Source organism: Suncus etruscus, chromosome 5, assembly GCF_024139225.1.
Source record: "Suncus etruscus isolate mSunEtr1 chromosome 5, mSunEtr1.pri.cur, whole genome shotgun sequence".
Lineage (NCBI taxonomy): Eukaryota > Metazoa > Chordata > Mammalia > Eulipotyphla > Soricidae > Suncus > Suncus etruscus.
The window spans coordinates 1,660,660-1,676,117 of NC_064852.1; the positions used below are offsets into that span (position 1 = coordinate 1,660,660).

The window sequence follows — 15,458 nt, forward strand, 5'->3', positions numbered from 1 at the left end:
CAAAGAACCACAAGATTTTAATCTTATAATTAAGTAGCATTTGACCGTTTATGTACGTATGTCACAGTCTCTTTATTCACTCATCTCTTTAGGCATTTGAGTTGCTGTTAGATCTTGGGTTTTATAAATAAAGATGAAGGGAATATAAGTATACAGATCGCCTTTGAATTAATGATCTTTGTATTCTTGGAGCAGGTGCTCAAGGTGGAATCATTCATGGAAGTGCCATTCTTAGGCTTTTGAGATATCTCCATATTGTTTTTCTTTTTCTTTTTTGTTTTTGTTTTTTTTTTTGCCACACCCGTTTGATGCTCAGGGGTTACTCCTGGCTAAGCGCTCAGAAATCGCCCTTGACTTGGGGGGACCATATGGGACGCCGGGGGATCGAACTGCAGTCCTTCCTTGGCTAGCGCTTGCAAGGCAGACACCTTACCTCTAGCGCCACCTAATCGGCCCCTCCATATTGATTTTCATCAATGGAGAGTTTTTTTGTTTTGTTTTGTTTTTGGTTTTTGGGCCTCACCCAGCGTTGCTCAGGGGTTACTCCTGGCTATCTGCTCAGAAATAGCTCCTGGCAGGCACGAGGGACCCTATGGGACACTGGGATTTGAACCAACCACCTTTGGTCCTGGATTGGCTGCTTGCAAGGCAAACGCTGCTGTGCTATCTCTCCGGGCCCTGGAGAATTATTCTTAAAACTTCTGTTTTTAATACAACAAAGTACAAAATATGTGAAATATAGAAATATATCAATGATGGGGCAGGAATATATATTATATTATTATATATTATATATATTTATATATATAAAGATAAAGGTTAAACATGAGTGATCCACAAAGATCACTCATAAACTAGAATTCAGTCAATTATCCTATTTAAGGTTATATATTTTAGAATTAACATGTGAGGTTTTTTTTTAATAGCACTCAATTCTGACATTGGATGAGAGCCTTAACAATTAAGTTAATGCATGATATGTCACCTAAAACTTTAAGGAAAATCAGTGACGAAGACCAGGAAACTTGCCTTGGTCATGAAATCGTGCAGGGGGCCTTACAAAAGGAGTGTCACTGACTGGTTCATTTGCAGCTCTCACTTGGCAGTCTTGATTTCTCCTTACCTCATTTCCCCAGCCCCGGACTGCAGTTTTCTCCTTAGCTCATCCACACGAGCTGCCACATCTTCTGGACGAATCAAACCATCAACCACACTGTTAAGGTGATTCTGGAAATCTTTAAGTTTTTGTTTCAAAAGTTCATTGTCATCCTATGAAGGGGGATAGAAGAGGGAGGCAAACACTCAAAATTAAAAATTCAACCACATAACATCTAGATCTCGTTTAACTTGTCCTATCTGACTAGCAAATTTTTTTAAAGACCTCTTCAACTGAGGTCAATAATTGTTGAGTACACTGATCTAAAGTGCAAAAGATAGAACTCGGCATTATGTTGGCATTAGCTGGGACACAGAAAAGAAATACTTATGAGTGTATGAATGTCTTCCTAAAAAGTACCTAGCATTAAAACCGAAATGTATTTGAATACCATAATGGGAGAGTACAACTCCACTAAGTAGTCTGTAAGCACTGCTGTGAAAAAGTGTGTGAGGCACATGTGCCACTTCTAATCATCACAACAAACACAAAAACAAGATTTTTTTTTTGGTTTTGGGGTCACACCTGGCAGCGCTCAGGGGTAACATCTGGCTTTACACTCAAAAATTGCTCCTGGCAGGCTAGGGGGGACCATATAGGGTGCCAGGATTTGAACCACCGTCCTTCTGCATGCAAGGCAAACACCTTACCTCCATGCTATCTCTCCGGCCCCAGAAAACAAGTTTAAAACAAGTAAAACAATGGAAAATTTAGAACTGCAGTGAAACTTTTAAGTGCCTGTTCCATTGGAATCTCTTATTGGTAAACGGTCCCTGAGCACTGTCCTAGGGTGTCTTTACTTGTACTATACTCTCTTTTAGCCATTGGTCATCTGACATAAGACCAGTCACGCCACTGGCTAGTCAGAAAACAAACCCTGACTCTCTTCAAAATCTGCACTGAGATCCAGCACAGGAGATTTATAGAAGAAGAGACACTAGAAGTTAAGGCCCATGTCTTGAATGCAGTTGAGTTGTTGAGTTGGTTTCAATTCATGGTACCACATAGTCATCTGAGCATCCATGGCAGTGCAGGGCCAGGCCAAGCAGCAGTGCATTCTCCAGGCCTTGCACTGAACTTTCTGCAGTGCTGATTGAGAATCACCAGAGGGAAACCCTAGGCCTCCAGAGGACTGCTTGGGAGGCATTCCCAGTACCAGCTCATCTCCCCACCCCACCCCCCCTGGCCCCTCTGAACTGCATATGGAAGACCTGTCAGCTTAGGATGATAAAATTGAATTGCTGGGTCAAATACAACACCTAAGAGGAAGAGAAGAAATAAGAGGACAATGTCGCTCCTGAAAGGGTGATAAAGTAATGTGTTTCTTAACAACCTGCTTCTTGAGCTAATTTTAGAAGAACTTGTTAATTGTAACTAAGTGATTTTTAATATAGATTTAAAGTGAGTTTAACTTATATGAGGTTAATAGTTAAGTGGCTGAAAAAATAAGTTCTGATTCAGACAGTGTCAACAGCACAGACCTCTCTTCTGAAAAATTGACTTCAATTTCACTGTAGAGTACAACTTCTATAAACAATATTTTCATCTTTCTCTTTAAGGTCCATACACTGATAAAATTATGAGTGAAATATATTTATGGTATTTTCTTTAAAGTTTTCCAACAAAAGATGATGTAGACCAGGGAGATTGTTCAAAGGGCTGAGACACATACTCTACACACAGGTATATGATTCCCGAGTACCACAAATAGGGAAAAAAGGAGGAAGAAAAGAAGGAAGAAGGGAATAGGAAGGGAAGAAGGAAATAAAATAAGAAGAAGAAAATAAAGAAGATCTGAGGAAGAATGGCAAGATGCTCATACCTATTTAGGCTGGGTAAGCAAAAGGTTTTGATTTTGTGATTTGAACTTGTGATTTGATTTCCATAGTAAAAATGTAAAAAACTTGTACTGAATACCTAAGTGCATACAATTTATACAAAAACAGAATTTTTGCTTTGTTTTGGGACTATACCTGGAAGTGTTCAGGGCTTACTCCTAGCTCTATACTCTGGGATCACTCCTGAGAGAAACAGGGGTTATATGGAGTCCTGGGGATTGAACCAACATCAGCCACATGCAAGGTAAATGATGTCCCACCTGCAGTACTATCTCTCTAGAAGCTAAACAATTGTACATTTTTAAATGGTACTGGTTTCAGAAGCTTAACTGGGAATATTAAAAAAAAAAAGTGTAGATAAGCCAATGTCCTTAAACATTCAGGAAAAATATTCAAGGCATTAGAAGAAGAGAATTTGAATGAACTTTAAGTCTCATCTGTCACTCACACTCCTCTGCATGACTTCTTGGGACACTTTCCTAAAACATAGACTGAACCTTAGTTCTGGTGAAGTCTAACATCTGCCACGTGAGTCAGCCCAGAGGCCCTGGACCTCGGATTTCAAGACCTGAGTGCCGATGCTGGCCCTTGTTTGCTCTCAGAGAGCTGTTGAGCTGGAAAAGCCTGTCCACCTGCTTTTCTGGAGACTGTTGGGCAGATTATTGGGGTACACTGTAAAAAAAAAAAGGTCTGAAGAAAAGCCCCACAAATGCGCAACTGATAGCAATCTTTCTGAAAAAGCAACTGGGAAAACTGTTCACAGTTAAGAAACTACTGCTAGGGGCCGGGCGGTGGCGCTGGAGGTAAGGTGCCTGCCTTTCCTGCGCTAGCCTAGGACGGACCTCGGTTCGATCCCCCGGCGTCCCATATGGTCCCCCAAGAAGCCAGGAGCAACTTCTGAGCGCATAGCCAGGAGTAACCCCTGAGCGTCACAGGGTGTGGCCCCCCCCCCCCCCAAAAAAAAAGAAACTACTGCTACCCATCTGGTTAAATTCCTGGACAATTATAAAGTTATTTCAGTGGAAGAATGCACCGGTCTGATTATTTTAGCTCAGTCTGGTGACTAATCAGCTTCTCGGAGAAATACAAGGCATTGCTTTCACCTATGAGTTTATAAAGTTTCTGTTTACCTATTAACATGGCCTTCATCCCTCTGCATGATCATATACAAAGGACAGGTATATTTATAATTTTAAATTGATGGATTTACAGGGAACAGAAGATGATGGTACTGTCCTACTCAAAACTCCATTTTTCTAATAATTCTTGTTGCTTCTTAAAGCATGTCATTATATATCTGACAAAGATACCAATATCTCTGGTGTCCAGAGTCAGCATATATTCTATAGGAAGAATTAAGGGGTTTTGTGGGGGTTGTCTTGAATGGTGCTAACCCTCATTTGTTCCCTGCACTGCATGGTCTTTCAGACTGGTAGAATCCTTGAGGAGAATTGGGTGAAACCTAGAACTCCCAACCACAGCATCCCCACACCCCTGCCATGCACCCTCTCTCCCTGCCTTTGCCACCAAAGGGAATATACACTAAGCAGTGACTCTACCTGCAGCTGCTTAAGTTGAGTGTGGAGTTCATTATTTTCTTGCGCCTTTTCTTCTGAGAGCTGTACTTCTCTGAGGGCATTCCTGAGAGCCTGCTTTTCCTTTTCCAGTTCAGCTTGAAGGGTTAACTGTTCCAGCTGTTGGCATAGGTAGAAATTATAGGAAAAACATAAATTAGCAATAACATATTAAAAAAAGCACAAAGGAATATGCATATAAATACAATTCCTTACTAGGTACGGTTATTAAAAACTATTTTTTTTCCAGCCAGAGCAATAGCACAGCAGTAAGGGTGTTTGTCCTGCACGTGGCTGGCCTGGGATGGACCCGGGTTCGATTCCCGGCATCCCATAGGGTCCCCCGAGCCTGCCAGGAGTGATTTCTGAGTGCAGAGCCAGGAGTAACCCCTGAGACATGCCGGGTGTGGCCTCAAAACAAAACAAAACAAAATTTGTTTTTGTGCTTTAATTTTAAAAGTCCAAGATAATTTTTTCACCGTGCCCAACCAGAATGGTACAGGTATCCCTGGTACTGCAAGGTCTGAGCAGCATTACATCCTCTGACTACTGCACTGAATTCATGGCCCAAGGGCTTATTGGTAAAGTATTGGATTTTTTGAGCACCACTTAGGGGCTCCCCAACCAATAAGTATTTACTATTATTTTGCTTCCCCCAACCCGGTACTTTCTGCCCTCTTTTCAACTGTAATTTAAAAAAAAATTGTTATTTGAGAAGTATAAACCTGACAACTGGCCACTGAGGATATTAAGCAAAGAGAAGAATACAAATTAATGTAATAACGAAAAGCAAAAACTTTTAACTTCTTTTTGAATCATAAGAAAGTATAAGGAGGGGCCGGAGCGGTGGCACAAGCAGTAAGGCGTTTGCCTTGCACTCACTTATCTAGGACAACCCAGGTTTGTCCCCCTGCCCCCGATGTCCCATATGGTCCCCAAAGCTAGGAGCAATTTCTGAGAGCAAAGCCAGGAGTAACCCCTGCACATCACCAGGGGTGGCCCACAAAGCAAAAAAAAACAAAACAAAACAAAACAAAGAAAAAATAAAGTATAAGGAAAAACATTCCAATATGATAATTCTTTTATTTGTACATGATGACCCATCTTATGGGAAAACAGAAATACAGTATGAGTATTTACTGTACTCCAAGTCCAGTGGGGAGAAAGAAAATCTCAAGGTGATTATCACACATGAGAAAATGCTTTGACCAAGCATGTTACAGGAAAACTGAAGCAGAGTCAATTTGTACCCAGTCCTTGAACAGGCTGTAGAAGGCCAGAGTGGGCTTCTTGAAGGAAGACATAGTCCCTTTGGCCAACAGCTAAATCGCTGCTCACTAATTTTTAAAAGATTTTTTGTATGAAAATTACTTAGGTGAGAAAGGAGAGAACGAGGGGCCGGGCGGTGGAGCTGGAGGTAAGGTGCCTGCGCTAGCCTAGGACGGACCACGGTTCGATCCCCCGGCGTCCCATATGGTCCCCCAAGAAGCCAGGAGCAACTTCTGAGCGCATAGCCAGGAGTAACCCCTGAGCATCACAGGGTGTGGCCCAAAAACCAAAAAAAAAAAAAAAAAAAAAAAAAAAAGAGAAAGGAGAGAACGGGAGGAAGACATGTTCAAGAGAGAACACCTGCTTCTCTAGGGTAGAAAAAGTCCAGTTTGTTTTTGATCTGAAAGAGAAATCTACAACTCTCCTCTGTCTGCCTCTATTTCTCTCATCCTCTTTCTCTTTTCCATTCTGATTCCTGGGATCTAAGACATTGTCACATTTCCAATGCACAATGCAGCCGTTACAGAGAGGGAGCCCCATAATACAACATCTTTTACCTCTGCCCCTGTTATAGATCTATTATTTTTACACAGCAAAACACAATTCCATGAAGTCTCAGTCAAAATAGAACAATCTACAGGGCAGTCCCTGACTCGCTTACTCACCACAAAACCCCATTTTTTTTTTTTTGTGCATCTGTTTTACTGCTATTCTGTCTGTGTCACTACTGGAATGTCACTGTGCAAGAACAGTGAGTATGTCTGAGCTGATCCCTGCAGCATCTATGGTATCTGACAATCAATAGCCAATAAGGATGGGATACACAACTCCCTAATTTGCATGTGTAATTTGCATGCCTCATTTAAATGAGATGATTTTTTCATTTAAATTTGCACATGTAATTTAAATGAGAAGCTATTTTTCATTCAACCAAAAGAGAAAGCAGCAAAATAAAATTCATCATCAGTTTAAATAAAGTCTCTTAAATTTGTTTTGAGACAGACATAAAAAATAGGAGCTGGAGCAATAGCATAGTGGGAGGGCGTTTGCCTAGCATGTGGCTGATCTGGGTTTGATCCTCAGCATCCCATATGATCCCCCAAGCCTGCTAGGAGTGATTCCTGAGCATAGAGCCAGGAGCAACCCTGAGAACCACCAGGTCTGGCCCAAAAACCAGGGAAAAAAAGGACAAAAACTGCAATTTATTTAATACTGCTAGGTGCTTCCACAATCATCATATAATTTATCCTTCCCATACCTCATTTCAGATTTGAAAACCTTCTTTTTTTAGAGTTTCACAACCATGAAGTGACAAGTCAGCCCATGCTAGCACAGGGGTAGACTCTGAATTCAAACTGTGTGATACCAAAACGTGCTCTTCCCATCAGCCCATATACTTTTTATTTAAAAGTTAAATATTGTATTAAGTTAAGGGAAGGCCGAGACGTGACGGCTATAAACTGCAAAGTTTCTAGATAGTTCTACTTCCCTCTTACCTGGGAGAGCTGTGTAAGTTTTTCCAAGTCTTCCTTGAGTACGGTGGCCTCAGCATCTCTTTTCTTGAGCTGAGACTCAAGCTCTTCCTCATATGCAGTGAGATCTCCCTGGGTCTGCTGCAAAGCTGCATTCACCTCATGCTGCTCCTGCAGGGCACTTTCTAGCTCTGCAAGCTCCTGGAAGGATTCCATTAATGGTTAGCGACAGAACCCTTGATGCGCTATTTAAGCTCCTGCAGATTATTAGAAATAACCCAAGTTCTGACCAGATAACTGCTGGCCTGGCAGCAGAAAACGTTCGTTATCCATGTCTAAAAATATTCAGAATATGGTACTATCAGGCTTTATAGAGCTTTATAAAATGGTCATGCTTTGCGAATGGAAAGCCAAGATTTGATGCCCGAAGCACAACCAAAGCCTCTCCCCAAGCAATAAGTAGTCTCTGAACATCGCTACACATTAAATAAAGATGAAAAAAGAAACTAAATCAGATAGATAGAGTACAACTGTTAATATTGTCCTGTCATTTAAACTGTAAAATTTCTGAATATAGAAAACTAAAATTTAATTTTGTCAAATAAAGCATTAAAATTTAAGCAGCATTTTATAGCTACAATTTCATACTATTTAGAATGATACCTTTCAGAGACAAAAATTCAGCTCAAATAATCTTCTTTTTCTTTAAGAAAAATATTATTTCAAGAGTATCACAACTAATAGGGGGAAAAAACCCAAGACAGGCTAAATGGTCACTATTACTTTACAACAAGCACAAGTGCACTGATTTTTATAACCCCCTGACTGACTAAATTTGGACATCCACCTACTGCTACAGAGAAAACAAAAGAAAGGAAAAAACATACTTTCCTCATATTTTCTGCATCTATGGCAACAATTTCCAGCTGGTCTCTCTCGTGCTCAACTTCTGTCAATCTCTGCAGCAACGTCTCCTTCTCACCCTGGAGCTTTCTGCACTCATTCTGGGCTTGAGTTGCCTGGCCTTTGACAGTTCCCAGATATTCCTGCAACCCACTGATGACACTTTCCAAATCGTGCTTCAGGGCTTCATTTGCTGCTATCTGGCCTGAGAAGGATGTAAAAGAGTAATGAGGTATTTAAGTAAATGCTTTCAAAATGTATAAGCAAGTTCCTTATCTCTCTGTCTCAGCTAAGGACAAACTGATCAACTTTTAATTACATTTTATCTTATTTTTCTTTTTCATGATATCATCTTAGCTTTTGTTCCTTTACAGTCCTCCACAAATCCATTTATTCAGTGGGCACTGCTTATAAAATGGTTATTTCATGTTACAACAAGTTTAAAGTAGAAATATCCAAATAAAAATGATGAAAAAGAAAAAATATTATGAAAAAGGGGCCTGATGGGGTCAGAGAGATAGCACAGCGGCGTTTGCCTTGCAAGCAGCCGACCCAGGACCTAAGGTGGTTGATTCGAATCCCGGCGTCCCATATGGTCCCCATCCCTGCCAGGAGCCATTTCTGAGGAGATAGCCAGGATAACTCCTGAGCACCGCTGGGTGTGGTCCTCCCAAATCCCCCCCCCCAAAAAAAGGGGGCCAGAGCAGTGGCACAGAGAGTAAGCACCTGCCTGGTGCATGCTAGCCTAGGATGGACCGCAGTTGGATCCCCCAGTGTTCCATATGGTCCCCTAAGCCAGGAGTGCATAGTCAGGAGTAACCCCTGAATGCCACCAGGTGTGGCCCAAAAACCAAAAACCAAAAAAACGAAACAAACAAAAAAAAAAGAGATGAAAAAGTACAGTAAAACGGTGAGTTCTATTGCTAGACACACAAAATTACTCAGCACACAAAACTAATCTAAAATGGGCACAATAAACACGTAATCTGAAGACTTTGGGGGAAATAAAAATGAAATCCTCAGCACAGTCTCATTTGCTTTCTCTCTCTTTTTTTTTTTTTTTGGTGCCACGTTGGTGGTTCTCAGGACTTACTCCTGGCTCTGTGCTTAGGGATCACTCCTGGTAGGCTCAGGAGACCATAGAGGGTGCTGAGGCCAGTCACATAAAAGACAATTACCCTATTCACTGTACTATCTCTCAGATCCTTTATTTGATCTTTCTAATAAGTATTGGCTGACGCAGAACCTACTTCATAATTACAATTAACATTTGACAATGCAAAACAAGGACCCTACTGGTCTTTTTATATGGTGGGGCCAGGGAAAGCAATGACTCTTCTTCCATTTTTATGGCAATGCCATTGCTTAAAATTACATTTCAGGGTCAGAAATACAGCTCAAAAGACCAAAATATGTGCTCTGTGAAAGGGAAGCCTAGTGGATCAATCCCCAGCACCATATGAACCACTGACTACTTGCAGGAGTGAATCCTAAGCAGAGAGCTAAGAATAGCTCCCACGTACCACAAGGTATGCCACCATCCCTTTTACTCTTCCAAATTATATTACAGCAGAATCTAAAATATACTGTCCTTGCCTACTACTTCTAAAAGTATTACATGCATGAGTGTATCATGGTCGTATATAGATACTCCTCGCTTAATGACCAAGTTCCGTTTCAAGGACTTGGTCATTAAGCGAATTGGTTAAGTGAGGAACTGCATGTACTGTATACAGTTGTACAGTATATACATAGTACTTGACAACACAGTATTCTGAATAAGTAAAATAATGAGAAAGATCAAGCTGAAAACTTCCACTTGTTTTAATTTGCATAGGTTGTGTCATTTACACACAGTACTACAAGGGATTACAGAACATCAAGTTAGTAAAGTAGGTCCATTAATGCACCAAAAACCACAGTACTGTACTGTAGAGTGTCCAAGATGAAAAAAAGGATATTTAAAATAAAATAAAATAACGGTGAAGAGATGGTTTTAAGTGCAAGTGGTCAGTAAACAGGTAGTTGTTAAGAGAGGACTATCTGTGTTGACTATTGCCCACTGAACCAAATGACTTGTCTACAGAGAGAAATCAATGTAGCAACAAAAGATTTTATTTTTATAAAATATTTTTGGGTACTCTGCAAGGATCTGTCCACCAAGTATTAAAAGCCAAGGGTCCAATGGATAGCTCAATGGGGCTAAAGTGCATGCTTTACATGCAGGAGGACTTTGTTCAATCCCTGTAGAATGGTCACCCAAACACAGTGAGGAATGAGGAATGAACCTCAAGCTTTAAGTTGTAAAATAGTCTCTGGAGCACTGTAAGGTATGACCCGCAAACCCAAAACCCAGAACAAATATTAACAATTGGAGTATATTTAGGTAATATTTTTTGATTTTGCCTTTTTTTTTTTTTTTTTTTTGGTTCTGGGCCACACCCAGTGATGCTCAGGGGTTACTCCTGGCTATGTGCTCAGAAATCGCTCCTGGCTGGGGGGATCATAAGGGATTCTAGGGATCGAACCGAGGTCCATCCTGGGTCAGCTGCATGTAAGGCATACACCCTATTGCTGCGCTATCATTCCAGCCCCCCTATTTAGGTAATATCTTAGTTGACATTTGTCTAAGTCCTTTTATTAATCCTGAAATCGATTTACCAAAGTTACACTTCTCACCTTCAGTAAGCTGTTGTTCAAGGTCCTTAATCTCTTCAGCTTCTTTAGCAATTCTAGAAAGTATCACATCTAAACTGCTTTCAAGTTGTTTGTACTGCTTGTTCATAATGTCCAGTTGCTGTTCTTTACCTCTTTTCTGGGCCTTCACATGGCACTGTCGAAAAAAATATCCATAGAATGTACTTTTATTATTTTACAGATAATAATCTTTAATAACATTTTCAGAGAAGAAATGGGAAACCAAGCACAATAATTTACATTATGGGGCTGGAGGAATAGCATGGGGTCGGGCACTTGCCTTACGCATGACCAACCCTGGTTTGGTCACCGTATATAGTGCCTGGGTGCCCTGTTCCTTCTTAGAGATCTCTGACAACAGAACCAAGAGCAACCCCAAACCCTTCCTTACTCTGTTTTCATTTAAATATTCTATCATTTCTGTTTTACAAATGAACAGGAATCCAGAGGCTAAGTGATTTTTTTCCCTCCAAGTCAATAGGTAATGCAGTTAAGCGCAGTGTTTTCTGGAAGTATTAAAATGTCTTTTAAAAACTGGTTTCCTCAGAGCTAATTATGGACAGTCACAAAGATCCTAGTCCAAAATGTTAACAAAATTATACATGAGTTTATTTTTCAATAAGTTTTTATTATGTTTTAAAAATAGATAATATCTTCCCTCACTTTTCAGTTCTGAGGGATCAAACCCAGGATGTCTCACACGAAAGGCAGTAAATTTCCCTCTGCTGAGCCAAATTCCTGACTCAGATAACACCTCTGTAATTTCTCAAGACACATTATAATGTATCTCAAAAAGGTTGCTCAAGAGAAAAATAGAGATAAAATACATGTTTCAGATTCAAGTATTTTCCCCCAATACCTTATATTGAGAAACATTTTGTTTTTAGGCTTAGTAAAGTGACCAAGTGATCCAGTGACTCAACATGGAGGGCTCTGTGGAGGCACATTCTCAACCCTTACACCGGCCCCTGATGGAAAGAGCTCTCACACAGCCACACATCCATCCATTCACACAATCAAATTGGATTTAAAGAACAGGATTGTGTTCCTCAGTTTTGCTGGGGGTTCAGAGAGGTAAGGGCAGAAGCTGAAGATCAGTGTCTGATCAGCCTTACAAATCTCAGCTCTATCAATTCCTTGGGCAACTGTTCATATGGAGACAAAGTAAGTCCCCAGAGAATGTTTGCCTTCTCACTCACATCCTCTGAGCTCTAGTTTGTTTCAGAGAGTCAAAGGAACCAAATATTCAATTGAGAAAAGGTTTTTAGGTACTCCACATCTGAGTAAATAAATCAGTGGGGGGGGGAGGTGGGAGGGGAGAAAGGGTGACAAAAAGATATTACTAGAAAGTCTCAATTTGAACAGAACTCCAAGGTTCTCAAGAATGGGACTCGAATTGAATTATAAAAGAACCATTTTCAGTTTGGGATGTCACCCAAACAAGGAAGAAAAAGTCCTTTCACTTTCTGAAGAACAAAAGACTAGCAACTTGCATGGAAGATTTTACTGCAGGTAAAACCTGAAAGGATTTCCAAAACTCTTTGACATGTGCAAACACTCCTCTGAATTCTAAGTAAATTTCTGTGGCTGGAAGGAACAAACCCCCCTCTGTAAAAAGTCGTTTAAACCATCACTTAAAATCACACCCAAACCCCATTATATGCAAAACAAAGCAAAAAATCGGGTTCAATATGCTAATGTATGAAACACAAGGGAACAAGAAATAGATTCTGCAATGTTCGCTGGAGTGAACAAAAGAGTTAGTGTCAAAACAGGAACTTGAATCTGACTCCTCCTCTTAAACCTTTTGTAATGAAAGGAAAAAAAAACCCCATACCTTAACTTAGACTTTGTCCTGTGACAAATGAGCGCTTGGGAACAGAAACTGGGAGAAGCAGGCTTTTTAACGCGGCCTTCTTCAAATTCGTGTGCCTGTCCCTCTGACAGCCACATTTTTTGAAAAGCTCCAGGAGCGCCTGCAACTTGGCAGCGCTTCGACCAACACTGGGAGCGGCAGCCCGGCCCACCCAATCGCCGGCAGCATCTGCAGGCAGAACCCAGCCTCCGCTCTTTAAATCACAACACGGGAAGCGCCGGGGCCAATCAGGCGCAGACTCTGCAACAGACAGCTAGAGACTAATTCCCTCCAGAGATTCTAATCGCCTTTCGCTTCCAGCAGGCATTTCCCCTACTGGGAAGAGAAACAGGAATCCACCTTTATTAGGTCTGCACCTGAGATAGTTGTGTTTCTAGCTGAGTGCTTTATGTTTTCCTTTTCAAAATTAAACCATGCTTTATTATTATTATTTATTTTAACAAGTACATTTCCATTTTGAAACTCAGTTAAATGCATATGCTTTTTAAAATCCTGCCTGGGCTTGACTCTAGCTAGTAAAAAAAATATATATATATAGTAGGGCCCGGAGCTACTTCAAGTGGTAACTGAAAACATACATGGCTGGGACATGCGAGGACTTCCCCACCCGGGCACCCCTAGTTGTGGAGACCTGCAGTGGGCGTCCCTCCTCCTCCAGCAAAGCAGGACTCAATCTCTAGGCCCTCACGACTGGCGTAAGTACAGCTGAGTGTGACTAAAATTAAAACTGAAGTACCTGTTGTAGTGGTAGTCTGGCCAATGGGAGGAAAACTGGGGACAGGGGTGGAGAGAAGCTGACATTGGTCACTGGACACCATGGTGTTGGACCATTTTGCCTGAAACTCAATAATGTAAATCATCATGCCTTAATACAAAATTTTCAGTGACATGAAATTAACTAGTCTCTCTGTTTTTAGTTTAATTTTTTAAATTAAAATGAAGATTTTAATGGTTTCTATTTTAAAGATTTAGAAAAATTGTTACTGAGATAACAGTAACAGGGTTTACTACTATACAGTGTGAATGTTTCTGCTTGGCTGTAACACTGTTACTTCACTCTATCACCACCTAACTGCAAAGCCTACTTCTCCCTGTCCCTAGGTTCCTTCTCATCTGCTCCACTCCCACACCCTTTTCTCAAACTTGGTCACCTGAGTTCCAAGAGGCCAAGGAATCTGTTCTCACTTTTTTATGGGGAGAAGAAAAGGGGTTAGCGTAAACGTGGACAAGGCCTCTTCCTAAAACCCAAAACCTTGGGTGAATCATTGAGTCTTTCTAAACTACGTTTCCATCTTCAGCAGATTGAAAAAAATTCCATCAACTTAAACTGATGCTGATGAAGCTGCTCACTCATAAAGCTTCGCCCCAGTCATGACGCAAGACATACTATATAGCATTTAATATTTTCCATCAGATCTGAGTCTTCAAATGTTTTCTTTTTTTCTTTTGGTTTTTGGGTCACACCCGGCAGTGCTCAGGGACTACTCCTGGCTGTGTGCTAAGAAGTCGCCCCCGGTAGGCTCGGGGACCATATGGGATGCCGGGATTCGGACCACTGTCCTTCTGCATGCAAGGCAAACACCTTACCGCTGTGCTATCTCTCCGGTCCCTTCAAATGTTTTCTAATCTTTCAACCTTTTAAATTCTGCTTATTAATTAGGAAACAGTTTCAACTGATCTAGGTAATAAAAATCTAGAAACATGTATATGCAAAAGGCGATTCCACAAACACAGCCAGAAAGTGATGGATGCTCCTGGGCAGACAAATTAATGAGGCCAAGATGTAACCTTCAGAACTAACCTTCAGTAGTTTTAGCAAAACCCTAAATCAACTTTAAATGTGATTCGTACGTTTCATCTCAATTGACAGAGACTGATTTTGGCCACCTTCAAGACTTTGATGCTATTCTGACTTTTCATTTAACTCCTTTCTATATGTAATTATTTACAGAAATCCAGTGAACAAACTCCATATTTCGCAAGAATGCCATAGCTGTGGGGTCAAAGAGATACTGCAGGGGTTAAGACACTTACTTACTCAATGCTGACCCCTCCCTGTTCAACCCCCAGGGCACTGAAGAGTGAAGAGAGATCTGTGAGTGGAGAACAAGGAGGAACTACATGCAGGAACTTGCCTCCCACCCTGTGGGACACTAAATGAATACTGTGATTGTTGAAAGCACACATATGATCTTTCAAACCTTCCTGGAGAAACAAAAGCCCTTAAAATGTGAGACCAGCCCCAAGAGTTCCAGTTTTGTACCGAGGTACAGTTAAAGTCAATAAATAAGTATTACTGATCACATAGCACATTACTTAACATACCTTATATTTCATAAAATAAAAATTATTTAAAATAGCTACTTTCGGGGCCAGAGAGATAGCATGGTGGTAAGGCGTTTGCCTTGCATGCAGAAGGACAGTGGTTCGAATCCCGGCATCCCATATGGTCCCCTCACTCCCTCCCCTCCCTTCCTTCCTTCTTTCATTGTTTTTGCTTTTTTGGGTCATACCCAGCGCGCTCAGTGGTTACTCCTGGCTCTGTGTTCAGAAGTTGCTCCTGGCAGGCACAGGGGATGCCGGGATTCAAATCATCATCTGCTTGAATCAGCTGCATGCAAGGCAAATGTCTCGGCTGTGCTATCTCACTGGCCCAATGCCTTTTATTTTTCT

General features: G+C 41.0%; 1 protein-coding gene across 1 annotated transcript in view; it reads right to left on the reverse strand.

Annotated features, from left to right (window-relative positions):
- CNTRL (centriolin) overlaps positions 1-15,458 on the reverse strand; it is a 93,297-nt gene that overhangs the window by 46,421 nt on the left and 31,418 nt on the right. Inside the window, exons 11-15 of the mRNA XM_049773060.1 lie at positions 10,892-11,045; positions 8,197-8,417; positions 7,334-7,510; positions 4,554-4,688; positions 1,124-1,269 (exon numbers count right to left, since the gene is read on the reverse strand). Of these exons, the coding sequence (XP_049629017.1) occupies positions 1,124-1,269; positions 4,554-4,688; positions 7,334-7,510; positions 8,197-8,417; positions 10,892-11,045 (833 nt within the window). The remainder of the gene's footprint in view (positions 1-1,123; positions 1,270-4,553; positions 4,689-7,333; positions 7,511-8,196; positions 8,418-10,891; positions 11,046-15,458) is intronic.